Below are 13,383 nucleotides of genomic sequence, written 5' to 3'. Positions count from 1 at the left end.
TTTGATAACTTTATAAGTAATTAACTTAATATCATTTATTTATTTAATTAAAATGATTAATTAGTCGTCCTCATAAAATATTCATTATTTTGGACAACCAAGTTAATCAAATTAATTAATCAGACGGCCACCGAAAATTGGGGACATGACAGGTAGGGCATGTAGACCTGTAGACCTATCAATGGTACAAGTGGGGGCTTTTTGCACTGTACTCCTGTCATCATGTGATACTTGGTTTTGCCTTTCTCATCAGTTCATTTGTCAAATCATTATACTAAGCACTCGTAATGTGTCAGCTATCTGCTGCTGCCCTGTTGCCATGTGTTTTAAAAACTTCTGTGCTTCAATATCTTCATTGTTTCTTCCTCCATTTGGTGGCAGTACTTCTTCTGCCCTATCACCCATGGCTTGTAATGGTATATCCTCATACTGATTTTCTTCTTGTTTAGTTCTCCTTCGAGTGTAGTACCTATGATGAGCTTGCTATTGTGGAAGCATATAAAGACTTCAACCCTCTAGGATGGTATGATTAAAGCTCTGATACCATTATAGTATCCCTTACTAATTCTGATTCCAATTTTATGATTTTTGATCTTGTCAAACACTTTACACAAAGGGATATCTTGTAGATTGCTTCTAATATGCTTGACTTCAATTTGTAACAATAGAAATGCTTGTAAAGTTTTCAAAACCATCTAAACATTGTTTAAGAGTGAAAATGCAGTGAACAGATTACAATCATTGGGTGATGGCCAAGATTCTTGGCTTACAAGGGAATGTTCTTTAGAAGCCCTCTCATACCAAGTTGGCCTCCATGAAATCTGATCATAATGATAACAATGTGAGAGATTGAATATCTCTGACCCAAACAGCAACCCTTCAGAGGATCTTTCACCCCCTCACTTATGCTTATCAATAGGAGTGATCATTCCCAATGACTAATGGAATAACTTTGTAGAAACCCTTGCCTCCACAAATGAACATATCACAGCAATTGTTAAGAACTTGATGCTTATAAACTTCAACTGTCGCCCTATTTATACTTTTTTTTTCCAAGAGGAGATGGGTTCTTGAAGAAGCTTCTAGGAACATGAGGAGGTGGATCCTTCAAGAAGTTTCTATAGACATGGGGAGGTGGGATCTTTCAAGAGGCGTCTAGAAACATGAGGAGGTTTGATCCTTCAAGAATTTTCTATAGACATGAGGAGGTGGGGTCCTTTAAGAAGCTTCTAGAAACTTGAGGAGAAGCCTATAAGAACATGAGTAGGTGGATCCTTCAAGAAGCTTCTAGAGACACGAGGAGGTGGTTCCTTCAAGAAGCTTCTAGCATGGGGAGGTTTCTCCTTCAAGAAGCTTCTACAAACATAGTTTATTTTGTTTCTTTATTACAGTAATAAAATACAAGGTCACCTTTTAATATTTATTTAATTTGATAAGTTAGAAATAATTAATTGATTTCTCCCTTGTTTTTCCTGTTAGTCTTTGGGAGTAGAAATGCTAAGATTATAGCTGAGATGGCTACAAGGAATGGGACATTACATGTGTAGTCTACCTGCTGTTGTATTTAGGTAATAATGATTTGGCATCCATTCAACACTTATCCGTAATATAGAGGATCAATATGGTTAGTCTACAAATACTATTAAACTGTTAAAACTTGTTGCTGTTTCCTCCTTTCGAATAAAATTTTAGCGTATTATCACCTGTCAATAGAAATGACTATTGACAGGTGGTAACACGCAACATATCTCTGGATCATGAGTCAAATACAAATGTGCCAATCTAAATTGTCTTAATTATCTTTAATGTTTGACAATTGACATTGATTTTTCAATCATCAGCTATATTTTATACTTAATTTCAAGGTTGCATGGGTACGTGGGTACGGGAACGGGTACGGGTACGGGTACGCATATTTTTCAAAATAGGGGACGGGGGTACGTGTGTATGCCTAATTTTTTCTATATAATTAATATTTTATAGAAAATATAAAAATCAAAATATCTGTCATGAGTCATGACATTGAGCATTCAAAACAAGATATTTGAAAATATAAGCCATAAGTCAAATATATATATATGCTATTGCTGAATGTTTAAAGTATTTTTCATAATAGGGGAGGGAGGTACTTGGGTATGTGAAACTTATTTTAAAATTACACTTTTATATTTATAAAAAATCTGATTTTATGAGTCATGACAATGGTTTTTTAAAACAAGAACAATGATAAAGTTTGCAAATGTAATGTACTGTTTTCAGTTTCAGATTTCCTATATGTTTGAAATAATAATACATGATAAATGCTTAGATGCATAACAAAGAAAGCAGACTTTAAACATGAACAAGAAGATCCTAAACCATATGACAATGACATATTGCAAATGATAAACTTTTGACTTGAACAGTGATAAAGTTTATTGTTAATGAGTATCAAAGTTTCAAACTGATTTGGTATTGAATTAAGTTTGATAAACAGCAAGCTAATACAAAAACAAAAAACCAAAAAAAAAAAAATCAGAATCTTAATCAAGGTCCTTAGCTATGATGCTCTCCACCGAGTACCCGGTACGTGGGATACGTGTACCCGGTACTTGGGTACGTGGGTACGAGTACCAGGGGTGTGGGTACGAGTACCCATGCAACCTTGCTTAATTTTCTACCTTTTGTGCAATAAATGTGTATTTCTACTTATTTTATCTATGGTCAATGATGTCAGCAGTTTCGAATTACAGAACAGGACTCTACACTAATACACACAGACATACGTTTCCAGTTTTGGTCAGTGGAATTTCATCATTACCCATAGATATCAAGAAGTCAGTTGTCTCATGTGATAAACGGAAAAATTGATCATCACCAACCATGGATGATATTGTAAGTTAGGTTTAGATTGATATACTAAGAGCTTGGAAGTTTCAGTCAATGCATGAGGGCAATCTGGAGGTGGACGGTAGGCACAGTTTCCAGGTGGATAGGAAGCTCTTAAAGGAGAGGTATGCAGAAATCACTGACAATTCATCTACTGACAAGAAAATTCAGTCTGGGGTGCCTTGATACCAATATTAAGATGTTAATGCCTTAACAAGTCATTGAAGAAATAAAAATGTATGGAAAGAAAATTTGAGGTCTGCATGAAAATGATGTGACTACAACCAATGGAAATTAGTTTGCTTAATAACACCGTGTTATAGACATGCCCTATTGTTTTTCCAAGCAGTCTATTTAATTTTGGTTGTAGAGTAGGGGTTTCCTGTTGAATGTCCTACCTATATATCTGTATTTTCTAAAATTAACAATTGATTAAAATTCAGGCATGTATTTAGAATTCTTTGACAATTTGAAATGGCTGTATCAGTTCAAAATCTAGGAATTTCAAATGAATTACACTTTATTTTCAGGTTTTCGAGTCCATAAAGCTTGCCGGCATAGAAGCAGGTCACTACCATGGTCAAATGTCAAACAAGGCTCGAGAATCTGTGCACAGGTTATTCATTTTCCACTGAATAAGTTTTGCTCTTAGAAATTATCCTAGCGTCTAACAAAATTGTCTGTTTAGTACATGTTTTATTGTTGTAAAAATGTTGAACAATTTTATTATATAGTGTTCCATATTGATGATTACAGTTTGTCTTATAGAATGAGTAACAGTTTTCTTTTTTCAGAGTAGTGAGATGAAATGAACATGATGCATCATGGATAAAACCCCATGTAATTGGGTGTGGACCCTTGTCTATTTATTTTAAATACTTCTATTTCCTTTTTTATCTGGATGTACACAGGCTTTATCATATTGTTATACTTTTAGATGGATAATTAGTCTATTCAGCTCAAGATTCATTGTTTTCCTTCCTTGTGGAAGCAAATAAGCTATTGAGTTTTGTTGGTTAATAGTTTGTTCTCCTATTAGATTTTATAATCTTGACTCTTTGATATCCAATGCTTGGAGAGACAAAAGAATGTTTACCAACAAATGGGTCAGTGTATGTACTCTATGACTGCCCTTTGAATTGATTAGGTACAGCTCCCTATGAATTGCAATGATATCCAATGAATATGTTTTTATGAGATCAGAGGTCTTGACAATATAAGCTCTTAACTTGAGAGCGGTAGAGGATAACCAAATTGTTTGTAGGCACAAACAATTCATGCAAAATAGATTTGGACAACCTATCACACCCAATGGAATGATTGTAATACACTATCTTTAGATTCCTGACTCTTACTTCTATTTTAAATGTAGTGTTAACCATCTAAATGCAAAGAGGGATGGAAAAGAGATGCACATGAAGGCAAATGGAATTGCTTTGACTACCAGACTTGAATAAAATGGAATTCGACAAGTTACTAATAGATTCATATGCATCTATTCTTCAAATCCCAATGAAACTAACATGATATGAAATGAACAAGAGAAGAAGCATAATCATATATGAAGAAAGTAAATGAAATCACCTCTACTGCAAATATCAAAATGAAATGGAACCCACCTGATTATCACAGGATCACATATAATTGTCCTTCAACTCTTAATGTAGAACTAATCCATGCATGGGCAACAAAACATGAGAAGCAAATAGGGTAAATGGAATTACATACCAATTCACCATCAAGTTTTCCGACCTTTGTATTGTCAAATGAGGTTACATTTATAGTTCTCTATTCTTTCTAAATTCTGGCAGAGCAACAATCATATAATAGAAAAGAAAATGAGAATAAAATATGCAATTATCATGATATGAGCATGTGGTATCTCTTCTACTGACGATTTTGAATCCATGATATTCTTGAAAACACTCCATGCCTTTTAATCTTCATGAGATTTCACAAATCTTGCAGAAAATCACTATTTTCTTCATCTTCTATCATTTCGCACCATACCCATGTATTTCATATTCCACTGGTTACTGCATTTTTGAACTCTGGCTGTCAATCTCAAATCGACGGTCAAGATTAATTTATTATAAACCTTCTTTGTCTTTTCCTTTATAATATCCTCTGTGGGTCCATCGAGTACATGTGTCTCTTCGTTGTGATGTCGCTATGATTATTTTCCTTGCAACTTTAAATAGTGAGATAGCGACAAATGTAGATCTTCCGATTTGGCAGTGGTAGTAAAACGATATTAAGTTCTCTTTGTTTCACGACACGGGTCCCTCTTTCCAACTAGGCATATCATGGTAGACATGTGTCATTACTTCATTGCTTGTAAGATTTGACATTTGACCTAGTTTTGCTTTGTGAAATGTGATGGCCCACAGGACACGTGCCTTCATGTCGCTTTGGCATACAGACTATCAAAGGAACATCTTTCTATGGCGACGTAACGACCTTCGTAGATCCTCTTTGATTTGACGGTGATGAAAAGGTCTTAATCCCTTTCTTTTGTTCTGCACTCTGGGTCCATTTTTTGGCTATACACACTGTGGCGAATAGTTGGCACTTTTTCATTGCTTGGGGAATCTGACGTTGACCTTCCTTGCTTCGTGGCACCTCGTGACTAGATCTGTCAAAGGAACATCTTTCTATGGTGACGTAACGACCTCCGTTTCTTTGATCTGACGGTAATGAAAAAGGTCTTAATCCCTTTGTTTTGTTCTGCACTCTGGGTCCATTTTTTTGGCTATATGTTTACCGTACAGGTAAAGAAAATGAACGCATACAGACAATAGAACATGAACAGCAGAACTTATATTATTATTCGCAATAGTAGATGAATGATTTACAATGATCCCAGACGGGATATAAATACTACTGCCGAACTTTCCCGAAGGAGTCCGTCGGCCATGATTATTCTATCCGCTACAACTATTTACTGCCGGACCGTCCGCTACAGAATACAGAAACACCGCCGGACCGTCGGCTACAGAAACATTGCCGGACCGTCGGCTACAAAAACATCGCCGGACCGTCGGCTACAAAATACCGCCGGAACCATCCAGTCTGCTAACACTATACACGTTGTGGTGAATAGTTGGCACTTTTTCATTGCCTGGGGAATCTAACGTTGACCTTCCTTGCTTCGTGGCACCTCGTGATTGCGCTTCGTGAAATGTGATGGCCCACAGGACATGTGTCGTTTTGTTGTTATGTTGCTACAAATAACGATTGAACAACTTTTAATAGCGACATAACGATGATTGTGGATCTTGTAAGATCTGATGACTGCAAGTATTCAAATTTTGTTTAATATTTGAATGGGACACGATTTGACAGATAAGCATGTGGACTTTTCAACTGGCCAATAACATGCATTTCTTTCGTTCAATTGACTTTTCAACTCTACGCAGATTAAATATTAACCATTGATTTCATCTCAAAAAGAGTCATACCACCTTTGACTTAGTTCCTTCGCCATTTCCATTTCTGTATTTTTGAGCACTCACTTTGTATTGGATTCAACCTAATCTTGTTTCAGACTTATTCTCACGATTTGTATATCAATCTTTTAGCCTCAGTCTTTGATGTTCTCTACTGTATTTGCTTTGTATATGTCTATGATCTCTTTAAGTGTATCTTTCTTTTAGATATAAACCTTTGACCATGAAGTTAGAAACTCCTGGAGATTTAGAAATGCTTTCATGAATACTTGCTTTACAGCATGAATCTTTGTCTTCGACGTGATTAGGAACAAGAAAATATGAATTAGCAGAATATCAAGACATTCTCATCGGGATAACACATAACAAACCCTCCAAACCCTAATCACCTAGCTTTGGACTAATGCATTGCTCATATGATTCCCGCATTAGGTTAACTCAAAGGAATGATGAGAAGGAAGGCCATCCTATAGGCAATCTAGACCCAAACTCAAGACTTTGACACTTGACTTGACTCAAAACCTTAGAGCAAAAGATATGAACTGAAACTTGGGCAACAAGTTCACAATCTAGGCATCAATGGAAAATCCCTCATTAAATTTTCACCATAACTGAGCACTTTCTTTGCATTGATATTTTATCAAACTGTTTGCAATTTTGTGGAATTTCTGTTTGAGATGTATCTGAGATATGTGGGATTGTTTCATTCACATACTTCTTCTCCAAATAAATAGCCAAAGCTAAAATTTCTTTTTAAGAATAAATAGGAAATGTTTTGTAACTGTAAGAGCTTAAAATGGGTGAAACTTCTTAGCATTAACTTGCTTCTTTGAGAACATAAATGTAATAACCCAACTGGCTCTCTAACAATTTGTGCTAAAGAATTGATTTTTTTTTTTTTTTGTTCTTGAGGTTTTGTAATTTTGATACAACAATATAGCAGCAAACTTGAAGATTTTGCAATAATAATTTCAACTCAAATATTTATATATTAGATAGGGAATATAAAGATGAAAAATTCTAGATTTCAATAGTAACTTAGATAATGAGTATTTTCACAAAATACCAACAACCGAGTTGATAAAATATCCCCTATTATCTAAATCAACAATACCCAGAAAAATTTGAAGTTACAATCCATGAAATTATAGGTAAGACATGCCTTGAAATCCTCTAAAATGAAGACTAGCAGCAACAAAGAATTCTTCGACAAACAAATGCAACTGCAGATTTGGAAAATGCTGCTCCCAAAGTGCAGATATAAATTGGCACTCAACCAACTCCAAATTAACCAGCACACAATTTGATATAACAATTCCTGTGAATTCCTTCACAAATTCCAGAACAACCTTTAGCAGTAAGAAAAATTGAACTTCTCCTTAGCACCAGTTAATATAGTAGGAGGAATGAAAAATTGTATACTTCAACACAATTTGCCAAGCAATCTCAAAATTGAGTCTACAATATTGCAGCTGTAGATCCCAAACCCTTATACTTCAATAAGGGCACAAAAAATCAGAACTTCAAAATGTCACAAAGACAACAAAGGAAGATAAGATAATCAAATAATTGGATGTTTTTCTCATCAAATGTCCTCATATTTATAATCTCCAAATGGCTTCAATTTCGTAAAAGAACTCCACTTAAGAAGCTTACTCTACACAACATTAAAATATAATAAAGTGCCATTAATATAATTCATTGATTGCTTTTGGTCCAAAAAATGACCTTTTCCACCATAACTTAAAATTCTGACATGCAAGGCCATTGTTTCTTGTATTTACAATTTAAAACTTTTCATCCCAATTCCAACGAGCTATGATATTGAGGTGACCAACAAACAACACCAACAAAAATAACAACCTCAACATATTTAGATGAAGAATAATAATAATTCACCTGTCTTGCAAAAACAACTGAAGCATCAAAATTAGAATTTGACAACACCAAAGTGATGTTGATGATGAAAAATGATGAATGAACCTGATGGGGTACTATATATAGACACTCCCTCCAAGATTCTTGGAACCCAAACCGGAAGCCCGAAATGAAAAAGGAAGCCCTGAATGAAAACTGAGAGCATCACCCAACTCTTCTAACTCAACTGAGCCCATTGGAACCAACAATTTGACTTAATATAAATAATAAGTCCCTCAAATGGAGCCAAAACACACCATAGGCTGCTGAAAAGCCTATAACCCCACAACTGAGACCCTCAAATCCCACTGTTAGCTCACGAGGGTCACGATGGTGAACTGACCAAGTCAACTACAGGAATGTGCTAAAAATGGGGACATTACAAGAAACAAGTGTACAAAGACAAATTTTTGACCTCGTTACAATCTTGTGATATTGCTGTTAGGAATCAATTGTGTAGTTTTGAGTCAAACTCATTAACTCATGTTTCTTGCCTAGTGGTTCAGAGGAACCCATCTCTCATGAGAATAAGTGGAGAACTTAGCCTTCATTGCATCTAGGTGATGTTCACAAAGGTTTAAGCATTGGGCATTCCCAAGAGGTCCCCTATCCCAATACTAGTCTAACTCATGCCTGCTTCCATAGATTCTTGTCTAGGGTTAAGCCCAATTAGCTTTCAACCACAAATGCCAAATCTTGAGCAAGTGTTGTGCCTTACATGCCTTTGATTATAGAGCCCTTTTATGTCTTGTACCCTCCTTAGGTAGGTCAGTTGACAGTTGACGTCAGCCTGTTATACAATTTCTACAGGCCGATAGATTGCATAGGGGACCCATTCATGGGCTTACAAAAGGCATATCAAGTCTTTGTGAGCCAATTTGGTCACTTTAAGGTAGTCTCCTAGATTTTATGGAGAATTTCCATTTTTTAGGGATGGATTGGGATTTGATTGAGATGCAATAGGGGACCTCTATCATCATCCTGGTTGGCGTAGTTCCTTTTTTAGAAGAGTTCCTAAATTTAGGAGAAGATTGTCAGTTTTCTCACAGTGGACAGTGCCATTAGACAGAATTCAGATTGGAGTCTAGATGAGATAGCTATGAACAATTTGGAAATAATTGAATTATTCCTAAGTTTGTCTTAATAAAAGAATAGTAAAAGTGATTATTATAATCACTTTATAATAATATAATAATACACTATAATAAGTGGTCATGACACACATTCATAGGTTGAAGTTGCAAGTCATGACTTAAGTTGGGGCCATTTTAAAATGAATAATCAGGCCCCTAGATGGATTGTTTCCCTGGGTGGGCATTTAACTAAATATATATTTTTTTTAATGTTTATTTAAAATAAAGAGGGAGACACTAAAAGAAGTTTGAATGAGCCCTGGAGGAAAATTTAAAAAAAAAAGGAGAATTGGGGGTTAAGTATATATTTATTACAGCTTATTTGCAATTGTCATTTGAAAATGCAGCTGAGTAAGGGTTTCCACTTTTTGAATCATTTGAGCATGAAAGCTCTCAGAAGATATGGGGCCTATAGGTGTGAGAAATCATCTAAGGGCTTGGATTTTGCGTGGATGTTCTTCATTGGCATCAGGAAATTAGCAGTAAACCATCACATCAGGCTTGAAAAGGGTTAAATTTATCTTAATCGTTGCAGATTGGTAATTGTGAGGACATATTCATTAATAGGCACAATTACCAATTGAACCCCTCAAGGACTCTTCATTTTAGCACCCACCATGGACTTAAAATGGTATAATAGGATGATTTTACAATTTCAGTAGATCTGGGCAGAAATAATATTGTTTATCAGACAGAAGTTATAGATCATAGTTTCCAGAGGTTAATTCATATGGCTACCAGCTGTACCTCAGCCTGTAGCTACAGTCATCTTCTGTACATTGCATATTTGTCAGACATAATCAGTTGGAATAGTTCTGTGCAGATTGAGGGAGAAATCAGATTGGTAATATTGAAAAATACCAAGATTTGCTTGCTGCTATTCCTCATAAACTTTAAATACCTGGTACATTCTTAACAGTATGCAATGAAAGAAATAAAAATTCAGATTTAGTCTTCATTGTTAAACATATATATGTTTAAATACCTTTCTGTACTTAACTAGTAGCTTAAGTAGATTGTGTGCTTGGCATTGCATATTATTTGAAAATAAAAATGTTAAAAATGCAAACCGACACCCCACTACATTTTAGCTCATCAATTGGTAAATAGGAGCTGTTTTCAATAGCAAGTCAAGTTCTTCAATCAAACTCATTTAATGTGTCATGAGTAGTGGTTCACAAGAAACCATCTATTATGGGAAGGAATGGAACACTTAACACTCGTTGCATGTAGGTGATGCTCATAGAGGTGAAGCATTGAGCTTTCTAGGAAGCTTACCCATCCTAGTACTAATCCAAGTCAAGTGCACTTAACCATGGAGTTCTTCACAAGGTTAAGTCTACTTAGCTTGCGACCCCATTTGTAAAATATGACAATTATTGTACCATGTGAACCATTCATTATAGAGTCCGTATAGCTCATCCATTGATAAGTAGTCATGAGAATGAATGAGACATGTAATACACATTGGTTCTATGTGATCGTCTCAAAGGTGAAGCATTGAGCCTTCTTGGGGGTTCACCCATCCTAGTAATGCTCCAACTCAAGCACGCTTGACCATGAAGTTTCCTCCAAGGATAAGCTCACTTAGCTTGCAACCCCATTTGCAAAACCTTCATCAAATCTTGTGCATTCAAAACCATTCATCATAGAGCCCCTTTAGCTCATCAGTTGATAAGTTGTCATGGGTAGCATGGAACACTTCATACTCATTGCATCAAGGCAATGCTTAGAAAAGTGAAGCATTAGGCCTTCGTGATAGGCCACCCATCCTAGTATTACAACTGCAGCATGCTTAACTATAGATATTACTCCAAGCTTAAGCCCACTTGGCTTGTGACCCCATTCACAAAACCTTCACCATACATTGTGCCTTATGAACCATTCAATATAGAGCCCTTTTAGCTCATCAATTGATAAATGGTCATTGAAATGAATGGAACCCTTCGGACTCATTGCATCTAGGTGATGCTCATAGCGATGAAGCATTGGGCTTTACTAGAAGGTCACTCATCCTACTACCACTCTAACCCATTTGAGTTAAATAGTGTGAAAGTAGATGACAATTTCGCTTTATAATGGTGGTTATTAGCATAGTTCCAAGAATCACGGCGATTCATGCGATTCACGCGATTCAGCGATTCGATTCAAGCCAAACGATTTTTTGTGAATCGGTGAATCGAATCAGCGATAAAGGGTTTATGAAATAAGTTACTCACTAAATTTCAAGGGTTTTTTAAATTTTCCGATTCATGGCCGATTCGATTCCGATTCATGGCCGATTCACGATTTGATTCGGCCTTGCCGATTTCGATCCGATTCCGATTCTTGTTACTTTGGTTATTAGACAATGCTTAAATTCTTCAATATCCCCAATATATCTCTTAAATTTCCATGTGAAATGGAAATAACCAAATAAATCCAATGAAAATGAACTTAAGATTTTCAAATTAATTTTGTGATCATTTTCTTTGAATAGGAAAAAAACTCAATCAGATTAGTGCCTTATCCATTACAGAGTTAGAAACTATGGAATCTTTCTTAGTAATGGGCAATGACTATTGCATTACAACAATCTAACCTACTAGTTCACAAACCTTAGTCTTCTTAATATCCTCAATGGACTCACAAAATACTCAACATTCAATTAAAAGCAATCATTTTGTTTCTTGAATAGAAGCAATCAATGAAAATATTCATTGCGATAAATTGAAATGTCTAATGCAAATGTCAACAATAGTTGATTATATTGATCAAGAATGCCCTCTGTGGTCAACATTAAAGAATGCCCTTTGTGGCAAACATTCATCAAGAATGCCCTCTATGGCCGACATTCAGTAATAATGTCCTCTATTGCCAACATTCATTAAGAATGCCCTCTACAAAAAATATCTTGGATCTCTAGAGTCCCTTTAGGAATCTCGGTATTCATCGGGAATGCCCTCATTTAAGTCTAGTACATACATCTGTCATATAAATCTCATTTTATTACATATCTTCCTGAAACGATCTCAATATGTACCTTATCCTTTCTTTCTTTCATATTGCTCTTAATAGATATCTTTGCAGTAACATGTGTTTCCTTTTTAAGAATTTGAGGCTTGTCAAACCTTAGTACTGTTATGTTGTTTGATGTTGAACAATGACGTCCTTTTTCATGTGGCTAAATGGTGGATACTCTATCCTCTTTTATTTGATGATTGCCTGTTAGAAAAACAATAGTAATTATTTGTGATAATCAGAGTGCTACACAGATCACAAGAAATCTAGTTCATCACTAGGGGAAAAAAAACACAGCGAGATACATATGCAATACGTTTAGGAGCTAGTTCAAGATGACATTATTGATCTTTAGTATTATTAAACATTGGAGTAGGTTTGATACATCTTTGTCAAACCCTTCACAGCAAGGAAGTTCCTTTATCTACTTGTTTTGCTTGGGGTGTGTTAGTTCTCTACTTTAGGAGGGTTCTTTAATCCTTTTATTCTTTCTTTCTCTATTTAAGGTGCTATTTCTCTTATGGGGTGATTCTTTTGAGGGTATTTCTATATACATGCGTAGTTTAGCATGGCTTCATGTGCTAAGATCCATCTTTTCACTCACATAAACTATACCCAACAATGTGTGTTAGTGGTGGTTTTTATTTTCCTTGTTTTAGTGACATTTTTTCTGTATAGATATTTTATTTAAGCTTGCTGAAGTTATGAGGAATGATTTAAATGAGGATATATGGCACAATCTATAACTTCGTGTGTCAGTCTCTCCCATACGTGGGTCGTTGAGTTACATAAACTCTTTTGGCTTTATGTGCGACCTTTTATAACTTCTTTATGTATTCATGTAAGGAGGTTGTCATAGGTTTTGGTATTTATCATGTAGATAAACCATAAAAGCGTCCACATTTAATGTGGATTTGGAGTTAATGTAGCTCTTGGAGGTATATGCCCATACGTTACTACATATGCAACACCCTCCTCTCACTTCCACCGATCAAGTGTTATGTTACCCCAAGTTG

General features: G+C 35.5%; 1 protein-coding gene across 1 annotated transcript in view; it reads left to right on the top strand.

The window, feature by feature from the left end:
• LOC149548440 (uncharacterized) overlaps nt 1–13,383 on the top strand; it is a 330,750-nt gene that overhangs the window by 170,833 nt on the left and 146,534 nt on the right. The window contains exon 8 of the mRNA XM_089792508.1: nt 3,399–3,484. Coding sequence (XP_089648634.1) covers nt 3,399–3,484 — 86 coding nt within the window. The remainder of the gene's footprint in view (nt 1–3,398; nt 3,485–13,383) is intronic.

This window comes from Cupressus sempervirens, chromosome 7 (genome assembly GCF_028749045.1).
Source record: "Cupressus sempervirens isolate cs-2001-9-10 chromosome 7, ASM2874904v1, whole genome shotgun sequence".
Taxonomy (NCBI): Eukaryota; Viridiplantae; Streptophyta; class Pinopsida; order Cupressales; family Cupressaceae; genus Cupressus; species Cupressus sempervirens.
This window is presented reverse-complemented; position numbering and strand designations above follow the sequence as displayed.